General features: G+C 64.3%; 3 protein-coding genes across 7 annotated transcripts in view; 2 read left to right on the plus strand and 1 right to left on the minus strand.

Moving 5' to 3' along the window:
* Window positions 1-26,860, plus strand: part of DGCR8 (DGCR8 microprocessor complex subunit) — a 238,031-nt gene that overhangs the window by 62,809 nt on the left and 148,362 nt on the right. The window lies entirely within an intron of this gene.
* On the plus strand, window positions 975-16,338 carry ZDHHC8 (zinc finger DHHC-type palmitoyltransferase 8). Of its 3 annotated transcripts, none has more exons than XM_058532203.1 (11): window positions 975-1,137; window positions 8,013-8,134; window positions 8,304-8,461; window positions 8,537-8,709; window positions 8,908-9,010; window positions 9,439-9,530; window positions 9,652-9,793; window positions 10,004-10,124; window positions 10,198-10,307; window positions 11,641-12,641; window positions 15,538-16,338. In XM_058532203.1, exons 1-11 carry the CDS (start codon window positions 1,034-1,036, stop codon window positions 15,746-15,748), a joined length of 2,337 nt encoding a protein of 778 aa, XP_058388186.1. In that variant the 5' UTR covers window positions 975-1,033; the 3' UTR covers window positions 15,749-16,338. The 3 variants fall into 3 exon arrangements, with proteins under 3 accessions (XP_058388186.1, XP_058388184.1, XP_058388185.1); XM_058532201.1 differs by lacking the exon at window positions 15,538-16,338 and adding an exon at window positions 13,848-15,054; XM_058532202.1 differs by lacking the exon at window positions 15,538-16,338 and adding an exon at window positions 13,848-15,054 and having other exon boundaries at window positions 8,304-8,377.
* On the minus strand, window positions 16,471-19,569 carry CCDC188 (coiled-coil domain containing 188). The gene is made up of 9 exons (XM_058532211.1): window positions 19,036-19,569; window positions 18,721-18,828; window positions 18,489-18,593; window positions 18,313-18,369; window positions 18,149-18,208; window positions 17,988-18,052; window positions 17,753-17,810; window positions 17,486-17,535; window positions 16,471-17,400 (listed from the first exon to the last, which is right to left on the minus strand). The coding sequence occupies exons 1-9, from the start codon at window positions 19,567-19,569 to the stop codon at window positions 17,214-17,216; spliced, it is 1,224 nt and encodes a 407-aa protein (XP_058388194.1). The 3' UTR covers window positions 16,471-17,213.

A 26,860-nucleotide genomic window follows, 5' to 3' on the forward strand; every position in this document is an offset into this window, starting at 1 on the left:
CACCTTAAGTGGCGGTGGTGGCCTTGGCGGTGCTGGCGGGTGGGATTTCCTGTGGGAGGTGGGCCTGCCCACAGGCCTATCCCAGGCAGGGCCAGGGTGCCCTGCCCCTCTTGAGGGGCACTCCACCCTGCCTCCAGGAGGCTGGGTGCTGGCCTGGCCCTGGGTCTCCCACCCACACACACTCCCAAGCCTGCAGCTTGGGCCGGGACATGGAGGACTAGCGCCCGCCTGCCCTCCTTACCCTGCCCACTAGCAGCCTCGGTCTAGCCAAGTGGCCTGAGGGCTGTGAGGTGGGCAGGAGTTAAGCAACGAAGGTGCCCCCACAGTGTCGCAACCCCCACCCGGGTGAATGCTGGAGGCGGCGGCGTGGGTGGGGTGCTCCAGATGAGGGGATTCTGGCCCTAACTGGGAATAGCATGGAGCAGGGGCATCAGCCAGCCCCCAGGAATGCGCTCCGAGGGGTTTAGGGAGAGGTCTGTGCAAACAGAGGCCCCGGGGGGGAACCAACATTCCACAGCGCCAGGGCCTGCCAGCCGGGAACAGGGGACGTGGTGCTCACCGCCGTGTCCCCCGAGTGGGCAAGGCCTGCAGATGTGGACGTCTGCGTGGCTTCAGAGAGCCGCCTGGGGCGGCAAGGGGAGGAGCGCCTGCCAGCCCCAGGGCCCTGACCGCTGCACAGGAGGCCGGCTGAGCTCCGCCACGCGGGCAGGCCGAGAGGGCTCCGTGGCTCCCGCGCCCGGGCCGCCTCCCGCCCGGAGCGTCTCCGGAGGAGTGCGTGGGGTGGACAGGGGACCAGCCGTCCTCCAGAGGTCTCCGGCCCCGCCCCGTCCCCGCGCCCCCCTCGCCCCCCTCGCCCCCCTCGCCGCCGGTCCACCTTAAGGGGCGCGCTGACATCAGCGCGCCGCCGCCGCCGCCGCCGCCGCCCGTGGGGTGGGATTTCCTCCGCCGCCGCCACCGCCGCCGGTCCTGCGCTGCGTCCAGCCGGCCCCGCCCGCCCGGCCCCGGGGAGGGATGCGGCGGCGCGGCGCCCAGGATGCCCCGCAGCCCCGGGACGCGCCTCAAACCCGCCAAGTACATCCCGGTGGCCACTGCTGCCGCGCTGCTGGTTGGCTCCAGCACCCTGTTCTTCGTGTTCACGTGAGTACACCCCCCCCACCCCGTCGCCGGGGCACAGGCGGCCACAGCTGGGCAGGAGGGGCGGGGGTCAGGGACAGTGGTGGCTACAGACTGGCAGGACTGGGAGGCAGGGGCCAGCGGGCAGGGCAGGGGGCACTAGGGCTGTGTGCCACGTGAGCCCGCACCCTTTGCTGAGACTGAAGCTGTGAGCGTGCCCATCCTGGGGCAACAGGGACAGGTGAGTCCTGTGTGGGGACAGCAGGCACCTCAGGAGTGTGTCAGGCAGGCCCTGGTGTGAGGTACGGGGGGCCGGCCTGGGAGTGTGTGCGGTGGCTGCCCAGGGCGTGGCTGCAGCCCTCCCCTACCCACTGGCTGCATGAGGGGCCATGGGCTGTCTGGACCTACCAGCCTGCAAGGAGCTGAGGGTGGCTCTTGGGTCCCCTCCCAGCTGTCTGGCCCCGGGCCAGAGCCAAATTGTTCTTGCATAGGTGTGGGCTGGCCCGGCTGCCACGTGCCTGCCCCACAGCTGCTGGCTACGTTGGCCTGGCAGTTTCCTCCACCCTCCGTTGACCTCCTCCTCAGGAAGGCCCAGTGGTCACAGCTGGAGGGCCCAGGCCAGGCCACACCCAGGGACACCGGACATGGCAGGCACTGGGACCCTTGAGGCAGAGGGCAGGCAGGGTGCAGCCCTGGCTTCTTCACCTGAGACACAGGCTGCTCACAGAGTTGAGTGGTGTGTGGATGATAACGCTTCCTCTGCATGGTCATGGGGGACCCCTCAGGGCTCTTTCAGCCGCAAGAGGGGTTGGGGCTGCAGGCTTCAGCCAGGCAGATCTGCGGCCACCCCCCTCCACAAGTCCTACGCTGAGACACAGCCCAGGTGACCAGAGCAACAACCACTCAAGCCTTCCTGTGGACCTGAGGCCTCTGAGGCCTTCCCTTCCAAGGCGGGTCAGCCCCTGAGTGTGAGTGAGCCTAGAGCAGGGGTGGGCAGGAGCCAGCCTGGCACCTTTCACCTTAGCAAGAGTGAGGGCGGCCACCATGAGGACGGCGAGTCTGCACTGGGTGCCTGTGGAGGCGGGAGAGCCCTACCTGGAAGCCGGGGCGGGATGGGCACCACAGCCTGCCGAGAGTGTGTTTAAAAAGGGGCCTGTGTGGACGGGCTTATTTCTGGCTTTGGCGAGCAGGCGTGTTCTTGTCGCTCAGATGCTGCTGGCTGTGGGGCAGTGGGCAGGGACACAGATTGAGGGGGCCGTCCCGCTGGGTCTCCTGGAGGGTGGGCCCAGCCCAGTCCTGGCCCCGGGGCTGGGCCGGGGTCTGGGGGTCCCAACCCTGCCTCCTGGCAGCCTGGCCTCCCCTTGCCAGGCCTGGTGTCTCACCCCCCAAATGCAACTCAGCATTTTCCTCCTGACTTTCAAAGTAATGCATGTTCTTTATTGAGAACTTGTGAAATGCAAGAAAAAAAATTTAAAGAGAACTTGAAATCAACGCCACCCCAGAGAGCCTGCGGTCTCCTCGCCTCCTCGGCTCTCCTGGGGCTCCAGAGCATGCTTGTCGTGAGCCCTTCCCGTGGGGGCAGAGGGCCCTTACGTGGCTGTGCTGTGGACTTGACACGCCCCAGGTGGTGGGCGCTGAGGCTGCTGCCCCCTGCCAAGGGCCGATTCTTCCTCCCTCTGCTCTCACAGCTGGGCTCTGGGTTCAGGGACACCGGGTCCCAAGGTACAGGGTTCCCGCAGGGCACCTGCATCCTGCCCTGCTTGTGGACCAGTCTGCCCAGGAGAAGGAGCTGTGTGTCCCTGCGGCAGGTGGGGGCCCAGGGGCACTGCCAGGGTTCAGGTGCAGTGGCCATCACTCACCCCCTGGGATGGGGCTCCCCCGCAACCCCACCCCGAGGCCACATTCCCTGTGCCAAATGGCCATCGGGGCCCCTGGCCTGCCTCTGCCCTGGCCCCGCTGGGCTCCTCTGAGGCAGCTGGGTTCTTGAGAAAAGGTTCTGTGGGGTGGGCCAGGCCTGTTGACGCCACCCACAGCATGCCAATTCCGGGCAACAGGGGTCCAGGCAGTACCCTTCTCAGGACCAGCCTCTTGTCACCCCAGCACCCACACTTCCAGCTGGTTTCTGGGCCCAGGCCACTGCAGACTCAGACACGTGTCCAGGAGGGAGTAGCCCGCTCCTGTGTCCTCCCCCACTGCCTCTGGCGACCCCACAGAGTTCTGTCTTCTCTGACTTTGCTCCTTGGACTCTGCTGGATGCTGAGTGGCCCCAGGCCCCTCTCTGCCCTCAGTAAAGGGGCAGAGTCCCCTTTGGGGGCAGGTCCCTTCAGGCAGCAGCTCCTGGCATCATGCAGGGTGGAGAGCCTGGGGCTGGGAGGACCTAAGACCCCTCCTGCAGGCCAGCTCACTGAGTGGGCTGGGACTAGCAGGACATGCAGACATATTGCCAGGAGAGGCTGAAGCGTGGGAAGGATGCCCAGAAGTGAAGGCATCCCTGTTCTGAGGATGGGGAGCATGCCACACGGCAGGTTCCTCATGGCCATCCTCCTCCAGGAAGCCTTCCTGGGTTCCTAGTGCGGTCATGTCCCCCTGGGCCCCAGAAGCCCTTCACACTGTGGCTCAGCATCAGGTTGGGTCAGGTGCTAGGGGTGGGGGCTCCAAGAGCCTCCAGGCCAGGCCTCTGCCTCTTTCCCCCTCTCCTCCCAGAGCCACTTTGCCGAATGATGAGGAGCCTGTGAATGAACGTCAGAGAGCCGGGGCTGCTTGGCAGGATACCAATGCCTGGGGCTAGACTGAGGCATCTGGTCTCTGCCCAGGGCCAGTGGGCTGACTTCTGGGATCTTGAGGCTGGTCCCCAGGATGGACCTGAGCCCTCCCCATGCTTGGAGGCCTGGACAGGCCACAAGACCCAGATTGGGACAGTGGGAGGTCCAGCCTAGGACCAGGCCTGCTCGTGGCAGGGCCAGGTGGACAAAGCCGCTGGCAGGGGCTGCATGGGGAGGGGAAACTTGGTGTGAGCCCCTGCCGGGACTCACTGCATGTGGCCTGGAATATCCCTGGCGCCCTGAGCCTCAGCTTCCTCATCTGCTCAGGTGTCTATAGGGATCGGATGGGTGGGTGCATGTGGCCAGAGGTCCTGCCTGGCATGACCAGGGCAGAGTGGCTGCAGACCCTCTGGTCCTGGGTGCCCCGTACATCTTTCTCAAACACAAATGGTGTCGATGAAGAACTCAACTTAAATGAAAACATCTGAGTTAAAATTTTCCATTCCACATTTAGCTGTGTTGTGCGTGCTGCCCCTGCAGAAACCCCCACCCCTGCTGGGTGGTGTCTCCCAGCTGGCCTTGACCTGGGTGGGGCCCGCGGCAGTGGCACGTGGCCTTGACGTTAGTGAGGCGGGGGCTGGCCAGGGAGGAGGGTTTGGAGCCTCAGAGCTGGGCTGACCCCCAGGCCACAGCATGGCCGCAGCCAGCAGAAAGTGGCTGACCCCTGCCTGCAGGGCGAGCCTGGTGTATATCGTCCCCTGGGCGGGAGTGGGGTGTCATCCCTGTGGGCAGAGGGGCGCTGTGGAGCCTAGGACAGACTCCTGGGTCGGAGGTGGGCTGAGCAGTGCTGCCTGCGAGGCCTTGCCCCCAGGCTTCACCTGTCCTCACGCTTGCCCGTCCACGGGGAGCACAGGGGAGTCTGGGGGGGGAGTGGTCAGTGGGAGAAGGGACATGTCTGTGCCTCTGTGTGTACACTGTTTGTGCATGAATGAAGGTGCAGGTGTACCTGTGTGCGTGCCAGCGTGTGCACGAGTGTGCGTATCTGTATTCACAAATGTTCATGCATGTGTGTCTTTCATGTTGACATGTTCGCGTGTGTTCATGCACATGTGCCTTTTGTGTGTGATTATGTGCGCATGTGTCTCTGTGTCTCTGTGCTTGTATGGTGTGTACATGTGCATTCACACATGCATGTCTTGGTGTCTGTGTGCACTGCATATGTGTGTGCGTGCACGTGTCCCTGCATGTTTGCGTGGTCATCGTGTGTCTGCACATGCCTGCATGTGCTCGTTCATCTTCCCCAGTTAGCCGTTTCCTGAGGTGGCTGAGTTGCTGGCCCTGGCAGCACTGGCCAGTGAGACAGTCCCATGAGGCATGACCCAGGCCTGGGCCCCTGTACGACACAGCCTGGTGGTAAAGACCCCCCGGGGGAGGACGAGGGGACAGGAATGCACGGGACTGCCTGATCCTGGGTCTCAGTCAAGCCTGTGGGGCTGGAGAGAGTGGGCAGAGGGCAGCGGCACAGGTCTTGGTCAGAGAACTGCCCCCTCGCAAGCCTGCCCCACGCTGGCTAAGGCCCCGCCGCGCCCTCTCTGCTATGCGCTGTCAAGGCACGCGGGCGGGTGGTGCGCACGCTGCACAGAGGCCACCCAGCGCCTCACGCAAGCACGGCCCCGTCACCGTGCAGATTTCCAAAGGTGGCCCTGTCACTGAGCACTTGCTACACCCCCAGCCCCAGGCACCCACTCGCTAGACTAGCTGGTGGTCTAGCCCATGCGGCCCATCAGGGGTTATCGAGGCTCAGGGAGGATGAAGCAGCACCGGCTGCCTGGGCCGGTGGGGGCTCTAGTCAGTGCAGGGGAGGGGGCTGCCCGTGGGGTTCAGTCCCTGCCCTCCTGCGTGATGGCCCGAATCCCAGCTCAGACGCAGACTTGCCTCAAGGCCTCGGGCGTGTGACAAGCCCATTGATACTTGCTCCTTGTCTGTAAAATGGGGAGGTCAGAAACGCCCCCTGCAACTGGGAGGGTGGGCATGGGCCACTGTGCGGGGCAGGTGGGCAGCAGCCTATCGGTATTCTCCAGTGAAACCTGGACAGCAGTGGTGGACGGGGCCCACACTCCAGCCTCCCCCAACGTGTCCTCCTGCCTTTAGTGCCCGCCCACCTGCTGCACCCCGTGTCTGCACATCTGCCTCTCCTCAGCCAGCCCCAGTGCACCCCAGGCCCCCTCGGCCCCTTCCTTTCCCGGAGCGGGCTGGGTCCCCCCCACATGTGCACAGCACAGGGGCGTCCCGGAACAGGCTGGGGCACGAGGACTTGTGTTTGCTTTGATGCTCTCCTGTCACCGTCTTGAAATTCTTAATACTTTTTAAACACGGGGCTGCATTTTCATTTTGCGCAGATTACGTGGCCAGCCCTTCTCAGAAGGTGCCATGGGGAGCTGGTTTGCATCGCCTGAGTGGGGTCCGCAGAGCCCACCTCTCCCTGGTTCCAAGGGGTGCCTGGTTCTCTCCAGTGGGTGGCTCCCACTTGGAGAGCCTGTCCCCACTGGCATTTGGGCCTGTGCCCCCCAACCCTCGCCTTGCTGGGCAGACCATGCCTCGGAGGCCTACTGTTGCCTTGCTGAATGCCATTGGATCAGAGGCCACAAACACACATTAAGCGCCATTGTATGCCAGGATGGGGAGTATGGAAGGTGTCTGCGGGTGGGCACTCGGGGCTGCCTGGGCAGGGGTGACAGAGGAAGGCCCTCGTGGCAGGCAGAGGGACCCTATGTCCTCAGGCCGTGCAGCCACGTCCACAGCGGGTCCTGGAGAAGAGGAATGGGTAACTTGCGGCTCCTGGCCCACCGAGCATGCTGCCGTGGGAAGCACAATCTTTAAATAGCCTCTCGCTTTCCACTAAAAATAGCGAAGTTCTGCTGCCATGGAGGTGGTTGCTGGGGCGGCAGGGCTGGCTCCCATCCAAGGCAGGCGTGGGTGCGCCAGCGTGGCCGGTGTGCACTGGGGTGGCGGGCAGGGCCGTGGGCACTGCTCACCCTGCTGGCAGCCACGACACCCTGTCCTCATGGTCAGGTCTGTTGGGAGGGGATCCCCGCTGGCCCCCCAGCTCTGCAGAGGGCCTGGCTGGAGAGGGGAGCAAGCCCCTTGGGTGCCCCCGCCCGTCATAGCAGTCATGGGAGAGACAGGGAGCCTGAGGCCAGAGGAGCTTTGTGGCTGAGTGGGCTCAGGAACCCACTGCAGGGTCGGGGCAGGGGGCCACAGGCCATGTGCCCAAGGACTGGCAGGTCTCCACAGAGGGGGCTCTGGTCAGGGCCCACGAGGGCTGAGGAAGACGCTTTCTGTGGCAGAGTGTACACCAGGGAGGTGCGCAAGACCCTTACAGGGAGCCAGGAGTCTGAGAAGGCTTCCTGGAAGAGGGGGCAGACTTGGAGCCAAGCGCTGAGGGGTGGTGAGGGATGGTGAAGGGGTAGGGGCGTCATGCTTTTCTAGTCTCCGTGTTCTGCACTGCCATGTGGCGAGTAAGGTGACAAACCAAAAAGAAGGGACTGCCTGGGTGGGGATGAGCCAGGGCCCAGACCCTGAGACTGTGCCCCTCAAGAAAGCCTCCCTTCCCTGGGGCTTGCACACCCCAGAATCTCCCTGGAGAAGGGGACAGGTCTGGATGAGGCAGAGCAGGCTCACTTCCTGCCCTGGCTCCTGCCTCCAGACTGCGCCCCTCTCGGGCAGGGGAGCCCGGGAAAGACACAGGGCTGGGGTGGAGGATACGGCTTGGCTCCGGCCACCCCTGCTAAATGGTGTGATCCCAGGCCTCCATTGAGCCTCTCTGAACCTCAGTTTCCTCAACTGTGAGTTGAGAGTTCTTAACAGCCACCTGGGGGGTTGCCAGGGTCAGAGCTGGCACATAGGGAGCCGCACACCGCACGACGTGCACAGCCCCTGATGGTGGGCCCATGGGCGGAGGCCTCCCAGGGGCCCGTGGCAACAGTGACTTCCCTGACTGCCACGCTGAACACTGCTGGTGGCCTCGAAGGCCCAGCCTGCACACACGTGGCCATGCCTAATTCCTCTGCCCCTGCGTCCCCTCCCCACCTACTCACCACACCTCCAGACCCAGCTCTGCCCTGTTGTCCAATGCAGGTGCCCGTGGTTGACGCGAGCTGTGTCCCCAGCTGTTCCTGTCTACAATGGCATCATCTTCCTCTTTGTCCTGGCCAACTTCAGCATGGCCACCTTCATGGACCCTGGCATCTTCCCCCGAGGTAGGGCCTTGTGCTGGGGCAGCTCATCTGCTCACTTTCACTAGAGTGTGAGTGGCTGACCTGGGAGAGCCTGGTTGGGGGGTGTCCTGGTACATGGGCTAGCAGATCGGGGAGAGGCTCTTCTGCCAGGGAAGTCACTTTCCTGCTGCCCCCCGGCCCCGGCTCACAGCGGATGAGGACGAGGATAAGGAGGACGACTTCCGGGCCCCCCTGTACAAGAACGTGGATGTGCGGGGCATCCAGGTCCGTATGAAGTGGTGCGCCACCTGCCACTTCTACCGCCCGCCGCGCTGCTCCCACTGCAGCGTCTGCGACAACTGCGTAGAGGTGACCGCCCCCCCCCCGCCCCCCCCCGCCCCTCCCCCGGCCCGCTGTGTGCCCTGACGTGCTGCTTCTGTCCAGGACTTCGACCACCATTGCCCCTGGGTCAACAACTGCATTGGGCGTCGCAACTACCGCTACTTCTTCCTGTTCCTGCTGTCGCTCAGTGCGCACATGGTGGGCGTTGTCGCCTTCGGCCTGGTCTACGTGCTGAACCACGCTGAGGGGCTGGGTGCTGCCCACACCACCATCACGTATCCTTGGCTGGACCACACAGCCTTTGTTCCCCACGTTTTACAGGGGAAACCAAGGTTCAGAGGGGTGGTCAGCTGCTGGGAGTCCCCAGGGGGTGGTTTGCCACTCCTGGGTGGGCGGTGCCGGGGGGGTGAGTAGTCTGTTCACAGGCACCTGCTTCATGTTCTCGCCCACAGCCATTGGCCTTAACGGGCCAGCATGGCTGTCATGTGTGTGGCCGGGCTCTTCTTCATCCCCGTCATCGGCCTCACTGGCTTCCATGTGGTGCTGGTCACTCGGGGGCGCACCACCAACGAGCAGGTGCAGACCCTGGGTGGGGTCGTGCAGTGATGGGGCCTGGCACGGGAGGATCCCCGAGGGGCCCAGAGGGCCAGGGCTGCACAGGGATGTGGAGGGGTCGGGGCAGGGCTGCAGGAGCCCTCTGCCTGTGCAGCTTCGGTGGGGGGGCCCTGGCCCTGGAGACCCCAGGTGGGGCTTGGGGTGTGGGGCTGCACCTGCCCTGTCCCCTTGCTCACTCCCACCTGTGCACACTGTGGCCTAGGTGTTCCTAGCTAGGAATTCCACAGCTCCCTGCAGGGACAGACCTGGGGTGACTTGGAGGGGGTGCGCCCCAGGGCTGACCCTGCCCAACCCACCTCTGAGAACCCCAGCTGTCCCTGCCTGTCCCCCTGCCCACCTTGGCCTGGACCCTGGGTGGCCAAGTTGGCTGAGGAGTCGTGTGTCCACAGGTGACGGGAAAGTTCCGAGGGGGCGTGAACCCTTTCACCCGAGGCTGCTCTGGGAACGTGGAACACGTGCTGTGCAGTCCCCTGGCACCCCGGTGAGGCCCGGGTGGGGGTCAGGGTGGGCAGCTGCAGATCCTCAGCCTGGTCTACCTCTGTCCTTGGCAGGTGAGGCCAGCCAGGTCATCCTGAGCACTGACCCTTCTGGCCCCGGTGCAGGTACGTGGTAGAGCCACCGCGGCTGCCGCTGGCTGCTCGCCTGAAGCCGCCCTTCCTTCGGCCTGAGCTCCTGGAGCGAGCCGCACCGCTCAAGGTCAAACTTAGCGACAACGGGCTGAAGGCTGGCCTGGGCCGCAGCAAGGTGGGGTCCTGGGGTGGGGTATGGGATGGGGTGAGGGTCAGACTGCTGGAGGCAGGAAGCAGCCAGGTTGGAGGGGCCTAGAAGAAGTGGGAGGAGGAGGGGCTGGGTGGATTCTGGGGAAGGATCCCCAGGATTTTCCAGGAAGGAGTCCCCAGTTAAGCCCCGCCCCTGGCCCGCACCCTACCCACCACTGACCACGCCCCCTCCCAGTCCAAGGGCAGCCTGGACCGGCTGGATGAGAAGCCGCTGGACCTGGGGCCGCCACTGCCCGCCAAGGCGGAGGCCGGCACGTTCGGTGGCGACCGGCAGACCCCACGCCCGGGCAGTGCTGGTGAGTTGGGGGCAGCCAAACGGGAGGAGGGGCACAGACTTACCCCAGCCTGACCGTGGTCCATCTCCCCCAGAGAGTGCCCTGTCGGCACAGAGGACCAGCCCCCCGACACCAGCCATGTACAAGTTCCGGCCCGCCTTTCCCGTGGGTCCCAAGGCGCCGTTCTGTGGACCAAGCGAGCAGGTGAGGCCTGGCCTCGCCCGAGGCCCCGCCCCTAGAGGGCTTACCCGCCCCCCCCAGCCCCCTCTCCTAGAGGGCTCACCCGAGGCCCCGCCCCTAGAGGGCTCACCACTCGAGGCCCCGCCCCTAGAGGGCTCACCCCCAGGGCTCTCCTGCCAGGAAGCCCGCCCTCGGGTCCCAGAGAGCCCTGTGAGGGGCTGCCCTCCATCTTGGTGACATTGCCTGCTGGTGGGCGGCTGCCCCCAGGAGGAGTGGGGGCCAGGATGCCTGGAATTCCACCATTACTCACTCAACAAGGCCCACAGGAAGGCTTCAGAAGATTGAGAGAGCACATTTCTGAGAAAGATCTTCTGAGATTGTTTGAGAAAGCACATTTATTTTCCCTGAGTTGTATAAGCTCTCTGTTCACTGTGGAGCCCTCGGCAGTCCTGGACAACCTGAAGAATGATCCAGAGCCCTGAGCATTCCCCGGCTGCCCCCCTTCCTCCGCGGCTACCCCAGAGGCAGGCATGTAGCTGGGACAGCACACCTAGACCAGCCGCCCACCCCAGGGAGCTCCTCCGCTCAGGACCGATGTCCTGCTCCACCCGGCCTCTCTGGCCGCTGGACTGGGCAGTGAGTCTGGGCCTTGCCAGCCAGCATGTGGTGGCCCTGCCCCCAGGAGTATCTGTCAGCCCTTCTTGGGAACAGAGGGCGCTTTAGGCACCCTCACCCGGGTTGCCTCCTTCCTGGTATTGTCCTGGATCCCGCGGAGGGTCCTGCTGGTTGGCCACGTGCCCTGAGGCCACGTTTGTCCCCGTCCGCATGCCCTTGGAGTTTGAACTTCTGCAGGCTCCTTTCCCCGTCCCCAGCCCCAGCCCGTAGGCCTCCATCATGGAGACTCAAAGAGGCCCCCCTCCCTGTTGCTGTCCCTGCCCCCGGCGCTGGGCGGGCTCTGAGGGCACTGCCCTGGGCGTCTGCAGCAGCCAGCTCTGGCCTTGCACTGCAGCACCCCCGTCCCTCAGCCGTGGAGTGCCCGGGAGAGGGCCCTGGGTCATTGTGTGATTATACGTTTCCTGGAGGTCCAGCTCCCAAGGCTGCCCCCGTAGCCCCTTCCTACCCCCAGGGGACTACCAGCAGGGGCAGACTACCGGGGGAATCACTGTCTGGGTGCTCTGCTCTATCCTGTCCCCACTTCCTTCTGTCAGGGGATAGAGAGCTTTGGGGATGGCTGGTTGGTTGCACCTGCCACCACCTTTGATGTCCCCAGGATTGCAGTCTCCATGTGGGCAGACCACCTGGTGGCGGGCAGGGCATGGCGGGGGGCAGGTAGACGTGTCCCCCTCTCCCCACCCAGGTCGCGGGCCCTGACTCCCTGACGCTGGGAGAAGACAGCATCCGCAGCCTGGACTTTGCGTCGGAGCCCAGCCTGGACCTCCCCGACTACGCTCCTGGGGGCCTGCATGCGGCCTACCCACCGTCCCCGCCCCTCAGCACCGCTGACACCTTCTCAGGCGCCTTGCGCTCCCTGAGCCTCAAGGCTGCGAGCCGGCGGGGCGGGGACCATGTGGCCCTGCAGCCTCTGCGTTCTGAGGGTGGGCCCCCCACGCCACACCGCAGCATCTTTGCCCCCCATGCGCTGTCCAACCGCAATGGCAGCCTGTCCTACGACAGTCTGCTTAACCCTGGCTCACCCGGTGGCCACACGTGCCCAGCCCACCCCTCGGCTGGCGTGGCTGGCTACCGCTCGCCCTACCTGCACCCGGGGGTGGTGAGCGACCCCCCGCGGCCCCCACCCCGCAGCTTCAGCCCCGTGCTGGGCCCTCGGCCGCGGGAGCCCTCACCCGTGCGTTACGACAACCTGTCCAGGACCATCATGGCCTCCATCCAGGAGCGCAAGGACAGGGAGGAGCGGGAGCGGCTGCTGCGCTCGCAGGCTGACTCGCTCTTCGGTGACTCGGGCGTCTACGATGCGCCCAGCTCCTACAGCCTGCAGCAAGCCAGCATGCTGTCCGAGGGCCCCCGCGGCCCCCCACGGCGCTATGGCTCCAGAGACGACCTAGTGGCCGGGCCTGGGTTTGGCGGTGCCCGCAACCCCGCCCTGCAGACGTCGCTGTCCTCGCTGTCGAGCGCCATGAGCCGGGCTCCGCGGACCTCCTCGTCCTCCCTGCAGGCTGACCTGGCCAACAACAACACCCCCGGGCCCCGGCCGGGCAGTGGCTCACACAGGTCGCCAGCGCGCCAGGGCCTGCCCTCCCCGCCCAGCACGCCCCGCTCACCCTCCTACTCTGGCCCCAAGGCCGTCGCCTTCATCCACACGGACCTCCAGGAACCGCCGCCCTCACTGGCTGTGCAGAGGTGGGTGCTAGCGGTGCAGGGGCTTCCCTGCACAGGGCAGGGGTCCAGCCGCCTGGGGTACCTCCTGGCTGAGCACGTGTGGGTTGTCTGGGAGGCCTGTGGCTGCCTATGAGGAGCGGCCTCATGCACCTCGGAGGCTCCCGGCTGGCTTGGGTGAGGTAGCCCAGCTCCAGGGACGCCCTGGCACGTCCCAGGATGGAGACGCAGGAGGATTTGCATCTCGAACCCAACACCCCGCATCATCCCCCAGCTCGCACAGACTGGGCGCTTAGAGGACCTGGGGCTTCTTCCTGTGGGGATGGTGCCACTGTCCCTGTCCAGGAGGCTGAGTCTGGGGGACATCACCCCACAGCAAAACGTGCTGCCCTGGGGGCCACAGCCCTGGCCCTCTGTGGGGCACACAGCCCCGCGAAGCAAGGGCTTCCCTGCTCCAAGATGGGGAAACTGAGGCTTGGAGGGGCCAGGTTGGTCTCAGGCCCCCAGCGGGTAGGTAACTGAGGGTGCCGGGCTAGCCGCCTGGCAGGGCAAGGTTGAAGTGCAAGAGCTGAGCTCCTTGCCGAGTGCCAGGCCCCACACTGAGTGTGTCAGCCTCGTCAGGGCATCACCGTGGCCGCCCTGAGCACGGGCTTGGTTGGGGGGAGGTCGCTGTTGTGGGTGTGAGGGTGGGTCCTGAGGCCCAGCAGCTGGCAGCTGTGCAGCAGTGAAGCAGCCGAGGGTGGGAGGCGCTCCCGCCCTTGTGAATGTTTGGACAGCGAGGTCAGAAATGCAACTGGTCAGTGCCGGGCAGCCGGAGGACAGCCCCACCTTTTCCTAGGAGGAGCAGGGGAGAGGCCACACCATCACCACTGGGTTCCCCAACTTGGGGCACCAGGTTAGGGCAGGGTCTGGGGGCACAGCTAGCCAGTGTCCACCTGGCTTCCCTAGGCTCTTCCCTATGTAGTCTGTGCCAGTGGGAGGTACCAAAGGACTCGGGAGGGGGATGCTGGCCATTCTGATGTCTGTCTGTCTGCCCTGTGACAGCACAGCCCCTCCTTCAGCAGGCTCTGGATCCCCACCCGGTTTCTGGGCAGGATTTTCGAGCTCAGAGGGCGGGACTGCCGAGGGCTCCGTGGCGTCTGCGTTGTCTGTCGTTCACCTCTGCTGGCCCATCCTGCCGTGGTCCCGTGTTCACTGTGTGCGTGCGTGTATGTGCTTGTTTTGATGCAGGGACCACCCTCAGCTGAAGACCCCCCCAAGTAAGCTTAATGGGCAGTCCCCGGGCCTGGCCCACCTGGGGCCTGCCACTGGCCCCCCGGGGCCCTCCGCCAGCCCTGCCCGGCACACGCTCGTTAAGAAGGTGTCCGGCGTGGGTGGAACCACGTACGAGATCTCGGTGTGAGGACTGACCGCCACCCATCTGCCGTGGCGCCACGGGGACCAGGACACCCCAGCGGCTGCCCCTCCCAACGTCTCTGCCCCGGGAGAGGAGGAGGCCCAGGCCTGGTGTGGATGCATCAGCAGGATAGAGAACCATGCCTCCACGTGCCTGTCCCTTGCCCTGCACCCGTCCATCCACCATCTGCTCACCAGGGTGCGGCTGGGCCACAGGCCACTGGGCTGCGGGATCGTGTGTCAGTGGCTCTGCTCCCCCGGGTGGGGCAGTGAGGGGGTGCAGACTGCAGCTGCATGGACTGCACCTGTGCCCCCCAAGGTTGTCAGCAGGCAAGTCCCCACCACTCTTCTTACAGATGGGTCCCTGTGGCCCAGAGACGGACAGAGAGGCCTGGGCCCCTGGCCATCCTCCTGGACCGAGGCCCCCACTGTCCAGCTGCTCCTAAGCTGTTGCCTTTCAGGGACCCACTGGAAGTGTAGCTTGGCAAGGCCGATTCTCCCGTGGGGAGTCCAGCCCTGGCCCACAAGCACCCAGCTCCGGGATTGCTCTGGGTTCTGACGGACAGGTGGATGGACGGACGGACAGCCAGCTGTGGGTGGGGTCTCGGCTCCACGTGTCCCGTCTCGTCCAGCTGGGCGTGTCCCCGTGTCTGTGCGCTGAGCTGCCATGCCTTGTCCCATGTGTTAACGCTTGGGCCCCACTGCCCCCCTGCCGGGAAACTCGCTGTCATTGAAGCCTTAACCTCTGCTTTGTGCTCTTGCGGGAGGCGACAGGGGCAGGTGGGAGCAGGCCGGGCGGACACTGCCACGGGGGCCCATGAGACCAGGAGTCCCCTCCCTGCCAAACTGGAGATTCCCCACCGCAAGGCATGCAAAGTCCGGGCCGCAGCGCCTGCATGGGAAGCACACTGGGGAGGGGTCGGAGTTGCGCCAGGGACCCGAGAGTAAGCACACGGCAGTGTCTGCTTGCGTTGTGTCTGTTTTATGTTTTTATATCTACATCTATATATCTATAATTTTATTAAAAAAAGAAAAAGAGTCATTTTGATTCTTTCCTTGAGCAAGGCCAGGGCTGTTGCTGCAATGTGGGGGCTCCAGGGGCAGGGCAGAGCGGGTCAGGCTCCGGGAGAGGTGGTGGCTGGCAGTGTAGGTATTCTACGTGGGTGTTGCCACTGACTTAGGCCGAGCTGGAGCCCTGGGAGGTGGGGCTGAAAAGCATGAGGCTCCTCTGGGTCTGCGTCATCCCTGGCAGTTAACAGGTCATTTGGAGAAAAGCTGGGGCTGCAGCCACCCCAGGGGGGCCCCCCAGGAACCCAAGGGCATGGGGGAGATGGAATAGGGGTGCATACAGGGTTGCCCAATGGCTTTTCAAGGCTGAGACAGCCTGGGCAGAGACTGGGGGTGCTGGGGCAGGGGCTGGCCCAGCGTGGGAGATGCCCCAGCCTCAGACCCTGTGTCAGGCAGCTCTGCCCCGTGCTGACCTCCACTTTTCTGCTTCTCTCTCATGGGACGCTGCGGCCCGCAGGGGGTGGATCGGCACCTGCAGCCGTGGATGGGGGCGGCATGGGCAGTCCAGGGTGCCCCCCGGCCTGCACCTCTGCCACCTTGGCCTCCCTGAGGACTACCCGACACCGAGGGCACCCTGGAGCCCAGCCGCGGGGGCTGTATGCCGCCTGCACTCGGCCGCCTCCAGCCTCTTCCCCAGCCTCTCAGGGCCCGAGCGGGATGCTAAGTAGGCGGCTCTGGGGCTGGGGACAGCCTAGCCCAGGAGGACAGCCTAGGAGGCCAGGCGGCCACGGACCCTAGACATGGGCTGAGGGTCCCCTCTCCACCAGCCACACCTTGACCAACTCCCAGCCTGTCAGGGCCCATGACCCTGTGCCCACCCACCTCAGGAAATCCCCACCTGCTGCAGGGGGTCCAACACCCCAGGCAGGGGCCCCGGAGCTACTGGGACCAGCACAGCCTCCCTGGGGTGTCACACCATCACCCCAACTTCCCTGTCTGACCAAGCACTTTAGATGCCACTTCCTCCCCAGGGAGCCCAGGCCTTTGGGAGTTGGGCTGGGGGTCTCAGGTTGCCCCGCAGGTCACTGCGCTCACCCTCCCCGCACCCAGCACATGAACGGATGCCTTAACCTGGAGCCGCCGCCTGGTGAGCCGTCCAGGCCCTGCCCGGGTGGAAAGGAGACCCCTGCCCGCCCACCGTGGTTCACTGACGGCTCTGCCCCGGCCCTGCCGGGCAGTCTTCACTCCGAGAGGTCACACCTGGGGAGCTCAGAGGGCCCCTGCTGTCCGCAACCCTGCAGTCCTCTGCCAGCTGGACCTGGACGCCCCAGGGGCAGGGCTGGGCTCTGCCAGCCCTTTTCCTGCCTGGTAGTGGCTCTTTCTCCCTCTTGGGGATGAGCAAGCCACAAAGCTATTCTCTATTGTTCTAAAAGGTATTCCCCTCGCCCCAATTTAACGCCCTAAATAAAATTTTTGGTGTTTACTTCCATGGCTCTGTCCACCAACATAGTCTCCCTGTCCACCGAGCCTTGGGGCAGTACCAGGAGGTTGGACTGGACAGGGACACTGGGTTGGGGAGGGGACAGGAGCAGGGGTGGAGTGGAGTGGGGTGTGGTGGCGTGGCTGGGCGGGTGTGGGGAGGGAGGAGTGGTTGGCCAGACAGGGATGGGGGTTCCGCGAGGGGTGTGAGGTCAGTGGGTCAGCAGATTCCGGGCTGAGAACCTGATCTCTGAGGTCCCCCAGCTGGGCCCTGCCCCAGGGATGATGCCTGGGGTCCCCGGTACTCACTTCCAGTGGAGACCCTCCTGTGACACCCTCTGCTCAGAGCCCTCCCGGCGGCCGGGACAGGCTTCCGGCTTCCTGTGGAGGGGCAGCTGTCCAGCAGGAGGATAGGGCATGCGGGCCGAAGTGGGGGTGTCAACCTGAGGGACCCCCACTGCGAGATCTGCCTAAGAAGGTGGCAAAGCCTCCTGCCTCCTGTTGCCATGGAAACAAGCTCACACGCCATGTGTGTCACCACTATATGTCCAGCCACAGGCCCAGCCCTCAGGACAGACCCCGCCTCCACCCTTCTCCGCAGCTCCTGGCGAGGACGTGCCAGGCAGTGCGGGGGCAGGGGCTGGTGCTGCCACTGGGCACCAGGGGCAGCCGGCTGCCTGGCCTCCTCCTCCCTGGGGTCACTGGGCCTCTGGCCTAGAAGGGCAGGAAGTCGTCCACCTCGAGGCGCAGGAACGGGCCCAGGAGGGCCCGGAGCTTCCAGACGGCTGCACGGCTCAGCAGGGGCGGCACTAGCCCCTCGAAGGGCGCGGGGTCCACCACGTACACGTAGGCGGCGGTGCAGGCCAGCAGGGTGCCCAGCAGCAGCCTCAGGGCCAGCAGCCTGCGGGCGGTGGCCGTCAGGGGCGGGGGGTACCATGGGGACGGTGCGGGGACTGGGCTCTGCCCCCGCTCATGCAGCCACCTACCAGAGCTGGCCTCTGAAGCCCTCGGAGCATCCCAGCGGAGGCCGCGCCTTCTGTGGGGGAGGGGCTGGTCAGAGCCCACCCCGAGCAGGTGTCCTGGTGCTGCGAGTCCCTGCTCCCCTGCCCGGGACAGGCACCTGCAGCCACACCTCCCAGGTGACTCTGGTCACCTGGGTCCAGGTGGGGCTCCTGCCTGGGGCCTCCTTCACTGAAGCCCACCTCTCCACCTCCAGGGTGGGAGACTGGGAGAGGGTGTGGATGGGGGCTTACCGCTATGCATGCCATCTGCTGCTCCTTCCTGGCCTGGCTGCGGTACTGGGCACGCTCCCTAGGGGGGCACACAGTCAGGGCCATGTGTGCCCCCTGCCCTAGCCTGGTACCAGCCCCTGGTCTGGTGCAGTGGAACCGGGGAGGGGTCAGGGATTGGTCTACCTCATCCTGACCAGGACCCCTGCTCCCGCCCCAGCTCAGCCAGGCCCCTCAGGCCCCCAACCCCACATGTCACCCCAGAATCTCCAGCTGAATGTCCTCCATCTGGTCTAGCACACCCCGGATGTCCTTCTTGAGGTTCTGGGGGCAGAGGAGGAAAAACGGGTCCTCCATCTGATCGTGCAGCTGCATTCACCTGCCCCCTCATCCTCTGAGTGTCGCCCTTCGGGAACTTACCAGGAGCCCGGTGGCCTGGTTATTCAGGGCCATGTGTACCTCGGCCACACCGTCCCACACCTGGTGGGAGGGGAGGCTGGGTCACACCCCAAGGAGTTAGACCCACAGTGTGCCCCGCCAGGTGGGTTCCCCAGCGCCCCTTCCCACCCCAGCCCAGGAGGCACCTCGGTAATGGCCATCTTCTTTCTCTCAAAGGACAGTCGGATCTGCTGCAGCTCGTTCTGGGGGAAGGAGGGGAACAGTGTGGACATGGGCAGGGCCAGCGGTGGTCACTCTTTCCTCCTCTGCCACCCAGCGCTGCCGACGGAGGACCCGTCTCCGCCCAGCTCCTGGGCCCCACCTGGGACTGCTGCACGAAGGACTCCTCACCCCGGCACAGCTCCTGCCGCAGCAGCTGCAAAGGCGTTGTATCCTCCAGGGGCCGTGTACCGGCCTGCTCAGGGGTCTGTGGAAGAGCCAAGGGGTCAGCCCCTAGGCCGTGGGCAACGTCTGAATCTCGGACCGCTGGAAGCGGGGTGGAGCGTGGCCGCCAGCCGCCCTCCCTCTCTCCCGCCGCGCCATGTGCCACTTACCCAGGCCAGGGCCGTGCAGCTCGAGTGCTCTGGGCACAGGGGCAGGAACTGCTGCCCCGGCCCCAGGAGGGCCCCCAGCTGCTCCCTTAGGTCCTGGTTCTGCCTTTTCTGGGGTTGGAGGGCAGAGACATGGGAACGCCCGTCCCAGCCGCTGGCTTCTCAGGCAGAAGACTGAGGCAGCGGGGCTGGGGTAGGGGCTGCTGGGCGGAGGGGCGGGGCAGGGGGACCAGGAGGGCGGGGCACAGCTGTGAGCCCAGTACACAGACGGACCTGAGCCCAGGCCAGCCCTGCAGCTGTGGCAGGCGCCTCACTCACCAGATTTTGGTTCTCTTGCTCCAGCTGGAGGAAGGACTGCTCTGCAGGTCCCAGGGAAACGCTCTGGAGCTGGGAGGGGGCTGCCCTGGGCGTGGCTGGGGTCGCTGCCCTTGGCGGCAGGGGCGGGCATGGGCAGGGTCTGGGCCCTGAGCTGGGGGGTCCCCCTTGCCTGGGGGCCCCCTGTTCTTGTCCTGAGTGCAGGGGCCAGCCCCACTGCAGCCCAGTCTCCATGTGTCTGTGTCCAGCCCCCGCCGGGTCTCTCCGTGTCTGTCGTTGCGTCTCTCCCTCCTCACTTGCACTGAAGCTCTCAGGGGCCTCACTGCCCACCCTGGGCGCCCCGGCCCCTGCCCCCGGGTCTGGGAAAGGCCTGGCCAACTCCAGTGAGTGCGTGGAGCTGAGAGGCACTAGGCAGGGCCACCTTACAAACCCCTGGCAGGGTGGGTCCAAGCATCTGCCATGGCTGCTCGAAGTGGGCGGTTGGGGGCACTGAGGGTGGGAGTGGCCACAGGGTGCCAGGGTTTTTGGCCCTTCCATACCTCCCTGTGACCCCTTCCTGACCCCAGGTCCAGGCTCCGGCCTGGTCTGACCTGCCACTCTCTTACTGAGGGCTCACTGAGTGTCACGGCTCACAGGTCCACCTCAGGGGCACCTGTCACAAAGGCCTGGGCACAGCCAGGGAGGTCACAATGGGCCAGGGCAGTGGCTGGAGCCAGCACTGGTGGCCCCACACAGGGAAGATAAATTCCTGTTACTCAAGTACCCTCATCTCGTCACCCTGTCTGCACCTCCCTCCACCCCCCACCTACCTTAGCTATTTTCTTAGAACGTAAAACAGGTAATCCAGCCACATGGCTAACACAGAATCAGGCAACAACAAGGTGTCCAGTGCCCCAGCAGCCCGCCTGCAGGCTTGGCAGCATGTGCCGCGCAGCTGAGCAGCGTGGCCTCTCTCTCTCCACATGGAAGTGGTCATCCCACAGCTTGGCTTTTTTGCCTAAAATAGCTCCAAGGTTTTTTTTTTAAATATATTATTTATTGAACATTTACTTTTATGGTCCAGTAAGGATGATGATTATCCTCTTTATAGGTGGGGAAACTGAGGCACGAAGACATTTAATCACTTGCCCAAGGCCACCCGCTGTTAAGTGATGGAAGCAGATACAAGCCTGCGCCGCACAGCCTCAGATGTCTTGTTAACGGCTGCAGAGCGCGCATCCAGTGGTGGAGCCAGACTCCGGCCCCTGGTTTGTTTCTGCTCCCTTCTTGCTAACATTACATCCTGCTGTCTGTCCCATGGCGTGCCCCCCAACTGCTCCTGGAGCCCCTGTTTCCATGTCATTCTCTCTCTCAGTTTCCTCCCTTGTTCGGTGGAAGCTCATCTTCAAGTAACATCCTCAGAAAGGTGATCAGAAGAAACTCAAGTCCCTGTGTAGTGGAAACAGCCACAAATCCCTCCTCTCCTGGGGTCCTTGCCCATCTGCAGCGTGACTTTGCGCTCTCCACATAAAGAGATGGAGTCCCTCCCTTCACCCTGGCGTCTGGGTTAGCCTGGGGGTTCACTTGGGCCAAAGGGCTGTTACTAACGTGTTGGCTGCAGAGCTTGACAAGGCTTGACCTCTCTCCTGCTGCTCTGGGGACCTCTGCCTTGGGGGAGGTGTGGCCTTCCTACAGGACTCGAGGTCACAGGGAGAGAGACTTCTGTCCCCCTAGCTGGCCCCAGCTGCCTGAAGGTGGGTGGACAAGCCAGTGAGGCCTGCAGAGAACCACCCTCAGGGCTGGCCATGTCGCCTTGAGCCACGGCTGCTGATCTGAACTTCAGCAATCACGTTCTGAATTTCCTACCCACCTGGATTGTTCTTGACTGCTCCCAACTCTTTTCTCAGAGCATCCTGTTCTGTTTTAGTGACCAAGTGGGTTTTGGGGGAGGGAACGTTGCTTCCTGCATTTTCTCTATGCTCTTAGTGGCTCTTGTTTGTCTTTGGTCTCAGGACTTCCTGTCAGACACTGTCCTCAAAGGTCTGGCTTTTCCCCTTCTGTGTGTAAGGGGGCGGAGAGAGCCGGGGTCTCTCCCTGTTAGGAGCTGCAGCTTCCTAAGGCCGGGCCTCTGGCAGGAAGGCCTTCTGCCTGCAGATGGGTGTCTCCCTGCTGCGGTGCTGCGGTCCGGAGTTGGATGGCTTGGGGAGTTTGCCTGGGCAGTCCCGTGTTACCTGCTGTCCCTCACAAGTGCTGGATGGTCACCCCAAGCCATCCCTTAGCCAGCCCTGAGTTTCTGTCCTTGCTTCATCCCCACCCAGGCTGCTCTTTTCTAAGTCAGCCCCCACTTCCCATCTTAAGTTTGTCGAGAGCCAGCCCCAGTGGCCTAGTGGTTGAAGTTCGGAGTGCTCTGCTTCGGCGGCCTGGGTTCAGTTCCCGGGTGCGGAACCACACCACTCACCTGTCAGTAGCCACACTGTGGCAGGGGCTCACGTAGAAGAACTAGAAGGACTTACAACTAGAATATACAACTATGTACTGGGGCTTTGGGGAGGGAAAAAAAAACAGGAAGATTGGCAACAGATGTTAGCTCAGGGCTAATCCTTCCCAGCAGAAAAAAAAGAAAGGCTTGTTGAAATAACTTGTCTGCAGGCAGTCTCACTCCCGTCCTCTTTGTGGGACTGAAACGCTGCAGAAGCCCCTGGTGGGGAGCTCCCGACCGAAGAGGCGGTGAGCACAGTCCACAGGCCTGGCCAGGCTGGACGCATGTGGCCCCGGCCCTGGGAGGCCCCTCCGTGTTTCTAGGGCAGGGCGGCCTCTGTACAGCCTGTAACAACAGGCTCTGGCTGGGCATGAGCTGGGAAGGATGGCCCTGGAGCCCTGCTCAGGGATCAACTGCCCCCCAAACTGCCCTCCAAACTGCCTAACCAGTTGGGGAGTCTGCTCAGCCGCCAGAGGTAGGAAGGAAACCCCGGGACCCTCCCCTGGCCTCAGCCCAGTCACTCCCATCTGGAATCTCATGGGTCTCAGGATGTGCTCAGCTCAGAGCACCTGTCTGGGGGTGACTCAAGGTGGGGGCCAAGGAAGGCTTCTTGGAGGACTTCTGAGGTGAGGTGGTAGTGGGGAATGGGGATGGGCAAAGGCTCTGGGCAGGTGGTGTGGGGATGGGGCTGGGTGCAGTGGTGGCTGCAACCTGTAGTCGGTGCCCAAGCCTGCCAGGTGCTGGCAGGTGCCTGGGAATGTTATGTGGGGAGAGAGAGGTTCTCCTGGAGGCTGGTGGTTCCTCCTGTAATACCAGCAACCACAGCTGGGGGGGTCCTTGGGTCTCACCATGGCGGTCCAGGCCAGGCTTTGTGGCCCGAAGGCAGCGGCAATCCCCGGGTGGGTTCGAGGAGGCGCCTGGGCACCCCGATGACACAGGAGCCTTGGCCCCACTTGGGCATCCTCCCCCTGCCTACGACTCCAAGGCACTTCCCTTTCGACTGGCGAACCCCATGCAGCCTGCTGCACCCCCACCTTTACCTAGGCTGTGCCCCCGTCTGGAAGGCTTGCTGGTGGCTCAGAGCCCAGCCCTGAAGACCCAGCTCCCTGACACCTTCCTCCCCTCCCTGTGGTCCTTGCAATGTGGCCCTGAGCTGAAGAACGCCCCAAGGGGTGCGGGGGCTCTCAGAGGAGGACGGTGCTCGGGAACCATAGTCCACGAACTGGGACAGATGTGCTCATGTATGCGAAGTGCCCTGCAAATCGATGTCTTGGTTTGGGGTAGTGGGGTCTGCATGCAGTCTGGGCTCCAGGATGCCCGCATTGGGCTGGGGTGTGAATCTGCCCTGGGTCCAGGCACTGGCCGAAATTCCTGGCCATGGGTGGCTTGAGTGTACATTGTGGGGAGCACTAGGGCCACTGCCCCGTTGCCAGGCAGACCGCACCTCCCTGGACGCGAGTTGCCATGGCAGCTGCTTCCGGCCCAAGTTGCCATGACGCCCAATGGCCTCGAGGAGCCTGGAGCCTGGGAGCAGGGGTTGGGCTGGGAGGCAGAGGTGGTGGGGGCCACTCCCTTCCTGCCCTGAGCCACAGGGCGCTCCAGCAGGACTCGCTGTGGCCTCGACTTGCAACATCCTGAGCTCACTTCAAAAGCTGGGAAATGGGCCTGGAGCAGATGGAACTCGGGGTCCCTGGGCCCGCCACAGCTCCTGGGAGGAACCTCTAACCTGAGCTCCTGGCCCACCCCCCTCCAGCCCTCAGAGCCACCTGGCGTGTCCCTCAGGCCCCACAGGCCTCCTGAAGCAGCCCTGGGCTGGGGTCACCCCCTTACCTGGGCCTTCAGGTGCCTCTTGGCCCCGCGCCTCCTTCCCGGGGCCTGGGGTGGGGGGAGTCCTCCTCTGCTCGGGTGCGTAACAGACAGAGGGGGGCCGTGGCTGGGGCCCATGGGCTCTGAGGGTGGTCTTGCACCTCCCAGGTGCCTCTAGAGTCATCACCAGGAGGGCGGACAGGTCCACTGGGTGTGCCCTTGAGGGATGGGGTGGCCTGAGGAAAGACTGCCCCACCCCAGGGCCAGAGGACAGCCACGCTCTGGGCGAGTGGACACACGAGGCTGAGCGCTGGGCGCCTCCCCTCCCCTCCCCAGCCTGTGAGGGCAACCCTTCAGGATGGGGTCACGCTGGGGTGGGCACTGTGAATGGGGTGCAGGGGAAAAGCAGAGGAGGGTACTGGGCGGGCTGGGCCTGAGAGACCCCCCCGGCCAGTCCCATTTCAGAGGCCGAGGCTTTGGGGGGCGTGCCCCCATGTCCACCCTGTCCCCGGCATGGCTGAGCAGCACTCCGGGCACGCGCTACGGCAGGCCATTTGTCTCCCCTTCTGGGGCGACTCTCTGGACACCCGCTGCTCACATTTTTTTTTTTTTTTTTTTTTGTGAGGAGATCAGCCCTGAGCTAACATCCGCCAATCCTCCTCCTTTTTTGCTGAGGAAGACGGCCCTGGGCTAACATCGGTGCCCATCTTCCTCCACTTTATATGGGACGCCGCCACAGCATGGCTTACAAGCAGTGCGTCGGTGCGCGCCCAGGATCCGAACCAGCGAACCCCGGGCCGCCGCAGCGGAGCGCGCGCACCTAACCGCTTGCGCCACCGGGCTGGCCCCTGCTCACATTTTTTATTTAAGAGTCAGAAAAGATAATAAGAATGTCAAGGAAAATCCTCTCAGGGACATGCGGCCCCAATAAATTACCATCGGCTGGGGTGTTGAGGGCTCCAGGCTGGGGAGGAGGCCATGCTGGGGGCTGCCGGGGCCCCTGTGCTCCAGGGTGGGAGAATCGGATGTGCCTGCCCCTGCCTGGGCCCAGACACCCCCCCAAGAGGATCCCACTCAGTTAGGCTCGCCCCTTTCTCTGTCCTCCACGCCCATCTGCCCCTGCTAGTGGGACAGTGGTGCCCAGGGAGCCAGCATGGTCGGAACGCCTGATGTTCAGTGCCAGGGTCACCTTGCCAGGTCCTTACCAGGGCCAGAATCCAGGACACCTTCCCACTCTGCTCTTTGGCCTCTGTCTTTGCCCAGCTCTTGCTGGGAGTGGACGGTGCTGGGCCATGAGCTCCTGGGCCTGTCCCTGTACCTGGGCCACAGGACCGAAGGAATTGACTGATACTGGAGGTCAGGTGAGGGGCGGAGACCTTGGTTGGCCACAGGCCCCGCCAGTATTCCTCCGTGCCAGGGCGCTCTCTCCCCTGAAGGACGCCCCTCCCTCTCCTGGCTGGCCAAGGTGTGGGCCCCAGGATCCACCACCAGATGGCGCCACAGCCCTGCAGACCAGCTGCAGGCTCCAGGGGCCCCCAAGCCCAGGGCAGGGGTGGGTTCACCCAGGCTGAAGCTTCTGGAGAGGGAGGGACAGTGCCAGGGAGAAACCCCCTCCCACTTGGATCTGTGGTTTTGTGAGGGCCTAGGGCAGCAGCTGGCAGGCGTCGGGTCAGAACAGTCCCCCCCACTGTTTACACTGAAATAAATCATCCTGGGACTCACCCTGCACTGCTCAGGGGCCCTCACCTGCTCCCTCCCAAGGGGCTGGGGCTCCTGTCTGGGGGCCATCCCCAGCGTGGAACCCTCCTGGCAGCCCTGGGCTATTGCCCTGTTTGTCATTCGGCAGCCCCTGCCCCAGCCAGGGCGTGGAATCCACTGTGGGTTGGGGCTGTGAGGCCTTGGTGAAAAAGTGGCTCAGGTGCTGAGAGCTGAGAGGGAGCAAAGGGACAGCGGTGCCGAGGCCCGAGCCTCTTAGGGGGCCGGAGTGGGGGTCAGGACGGGGGTCACTTGCAGGGTCTCCAAGACACAAACCAGAGGGAAGAGTCACCTGGGAGGCTGTGGAAGGAGACTGGGGAGGGGGTGGGAGATGGGAGAGCCCCCACCTTTAAGCGTTGCCTTGGCCCGTCAGAATGGTGGCCATCACTCTTCTCACGAGGCATGCAGGTGGGCCCAGCAGGTGTTTACTTGTGTGCTGGGGACGGGGCCTTGCGGGTTCTCAGTGCAGGCTCCCTGGACCTCGGTCTGGACACCCAAGGCCTCCACCTCTCTGCCTCGGGTGATCCAGCCCTGATGGAGGCCTTCAGGCCCCTGGGTGGCCCTGTGGCCCCATGATCCCTGCTCCTTGAAGCCCAGCCAGGGGTCTGGGCCCTGTCCTGGGGAGACAGGGCTCTGGGGTGTGGGGCTGAGAGCTGGGGTGGTAAGGTTGGCTGTCCGGGCTCCGGGGATGGGCCTGGTCAGGATAAGTCTGGACCTAAGCAGTTGGAGGGAAGTGGGCAGGGCCTGGGGGATGGGCTGAGGCCTCTGGGTTGGGGGATGGGCCTGTAGGCTAGAGAAAGTGGGTGGCACAGGCCCTCTCAACCCTGGGCATTTGGGTCCTGAGCCGGCCTCGTCGCCAGGAGCTGTCACTGTAACTGCAATTCCCGCCTGGCTGGGAAGACGTGATGAGGGGCGTTGGAGCCTCCCTTGCCCTGGCCCAGGACACATGGCTGGGAGTCACACACTGCCAGCTGACTGTGGGGTTTCAAGACTGACGATGCCACCAGAACATCCAGATGAGCCCTGGGCTGCAGGGCCCCTGGGGGGCCAGGTGGGGGGTGCAAAGGAGGCAGTGCATAGTTGAGGGGCGCAGGGCGCCTAGTCCCTTCCCGTGCTGTCTATCATCGTCCATGGCCTGCCCCATTCCAGTCCCCTTACTGCTCAGCAGAGGGCTCAGCCCCGCGGCCACCTGACCTTCCAGGAGCAGGTCGGTCTTCAGAGCCAGCGTTCCAGGCTCCTGGCGACCCAAGCTCCTTGCCCTTGGCCCGAGCCTGCCCAGACATCTGAGGTGGAAGCCGCTCTTTGGGCCTCCCTCCTCCTGTCCCCAGGGAGCAGAGACCTGCGCACCCCAAGCTCGGCTTCCTCTCACTCTTGGGTCCTTTGAAGCTGGGTCTGCTGAGCGCAGCTGCAAACAGTTGCAGCAAACTCAGTGCACAGTCCGGGGGCTTCGGCTTCCCCGCACCTGCCCAGCCAGAGGGAGGCAGGTTAGCTTACCTGTCCACTAACCACAACCACCAAGCCCACCAACCAACTGGCTGACAAACCCACTGACCGCACAAACAACCGACCACCTACTCCCCTCCCTGCTGGCACTGCAGCAGCTCCCCTCAGAGCCTCTTGGGGGCTGACCTGGAGATGCCCCGGGGGCCCCAGGGGGCCCAGCCCAGCCTGGTGAGCGGTTGGCTCTCGGGGTCAGCTTTGGTCGACAGGAGGGGTGGGTGGGTAACTCTGCCTCCCTCCCACCAGGCCTGCCCACTGCTGCCCCTGCCCCACCTTGTCCCCCGCTCTGGCCTTGCCCCACCAACCACC

Source organism: Diceros bicornis, chromosome 35 (genome assembly GCF_020826845.1).
Source record: "Diceros bicornis minor isolate mBicDic1 chromosome 35, mDicBic1.mat.cur, whole genome shotgun sequence".
NCBI lineage: Eukaryota > Metazoa > Chordata > Mammalia > Perissodactyla > Rhinocerotidae > Diceros > Diceros bicornis.

What these genes read in the sequence shown, in the direction of transcription:
- ZDHHC8 (XM_058532203.1), top strand. Translation starts at nt 1,034, where the DNA reads ATGCCCCGCAGCCCCGGGACGCGCCTCAAACCCGCCAAGTACATCCCG. An exon ending in GGCGCACCACCAACGAGCAG is followed by an intron (nt 9,011 to 9,438) that starts GTGCAGACCCTG and finishes GTGTGTCCACAG; the next exon opens with GTGACGGGAAAGTTCCGAGG. An exon ending in TCTGTGGACCAAGCGAGCAG is followed by an intron (nt 10,308 to 11,640) that starts GTGAGGCCTGGC and finishes CTCCCCACCCAG; the next exon opens with GTCGCGGGCCCTGACTCCCT.
- CCDC188 (XM_058532211.1), bottom strand. Translation starts at nt 19,569, where the DNA reads ATGGAAGGGCCAAAAACCCTGGCACCCTGTGGCCACTCCCACCCTCAG. An exon ending in ACCAGGCCACCGGGCTCCTG is followed by an intron (nt 18,053 to 18,148) that starts GTAAGTTCCCGA and finishes CTCTGCCCCCAG; the next exon opens with AACCTCAAGAAGGACATCCG. An exon ending in GGCTTCAGAGGCCAGCTCTG is followed by an intron (nt 17,401 to 17,485) that starts GTAGGTGGCTGC and finishes CACCGCCCGCAG; the next exon opens with GCTGCTGGCCCTGAGGCTGC.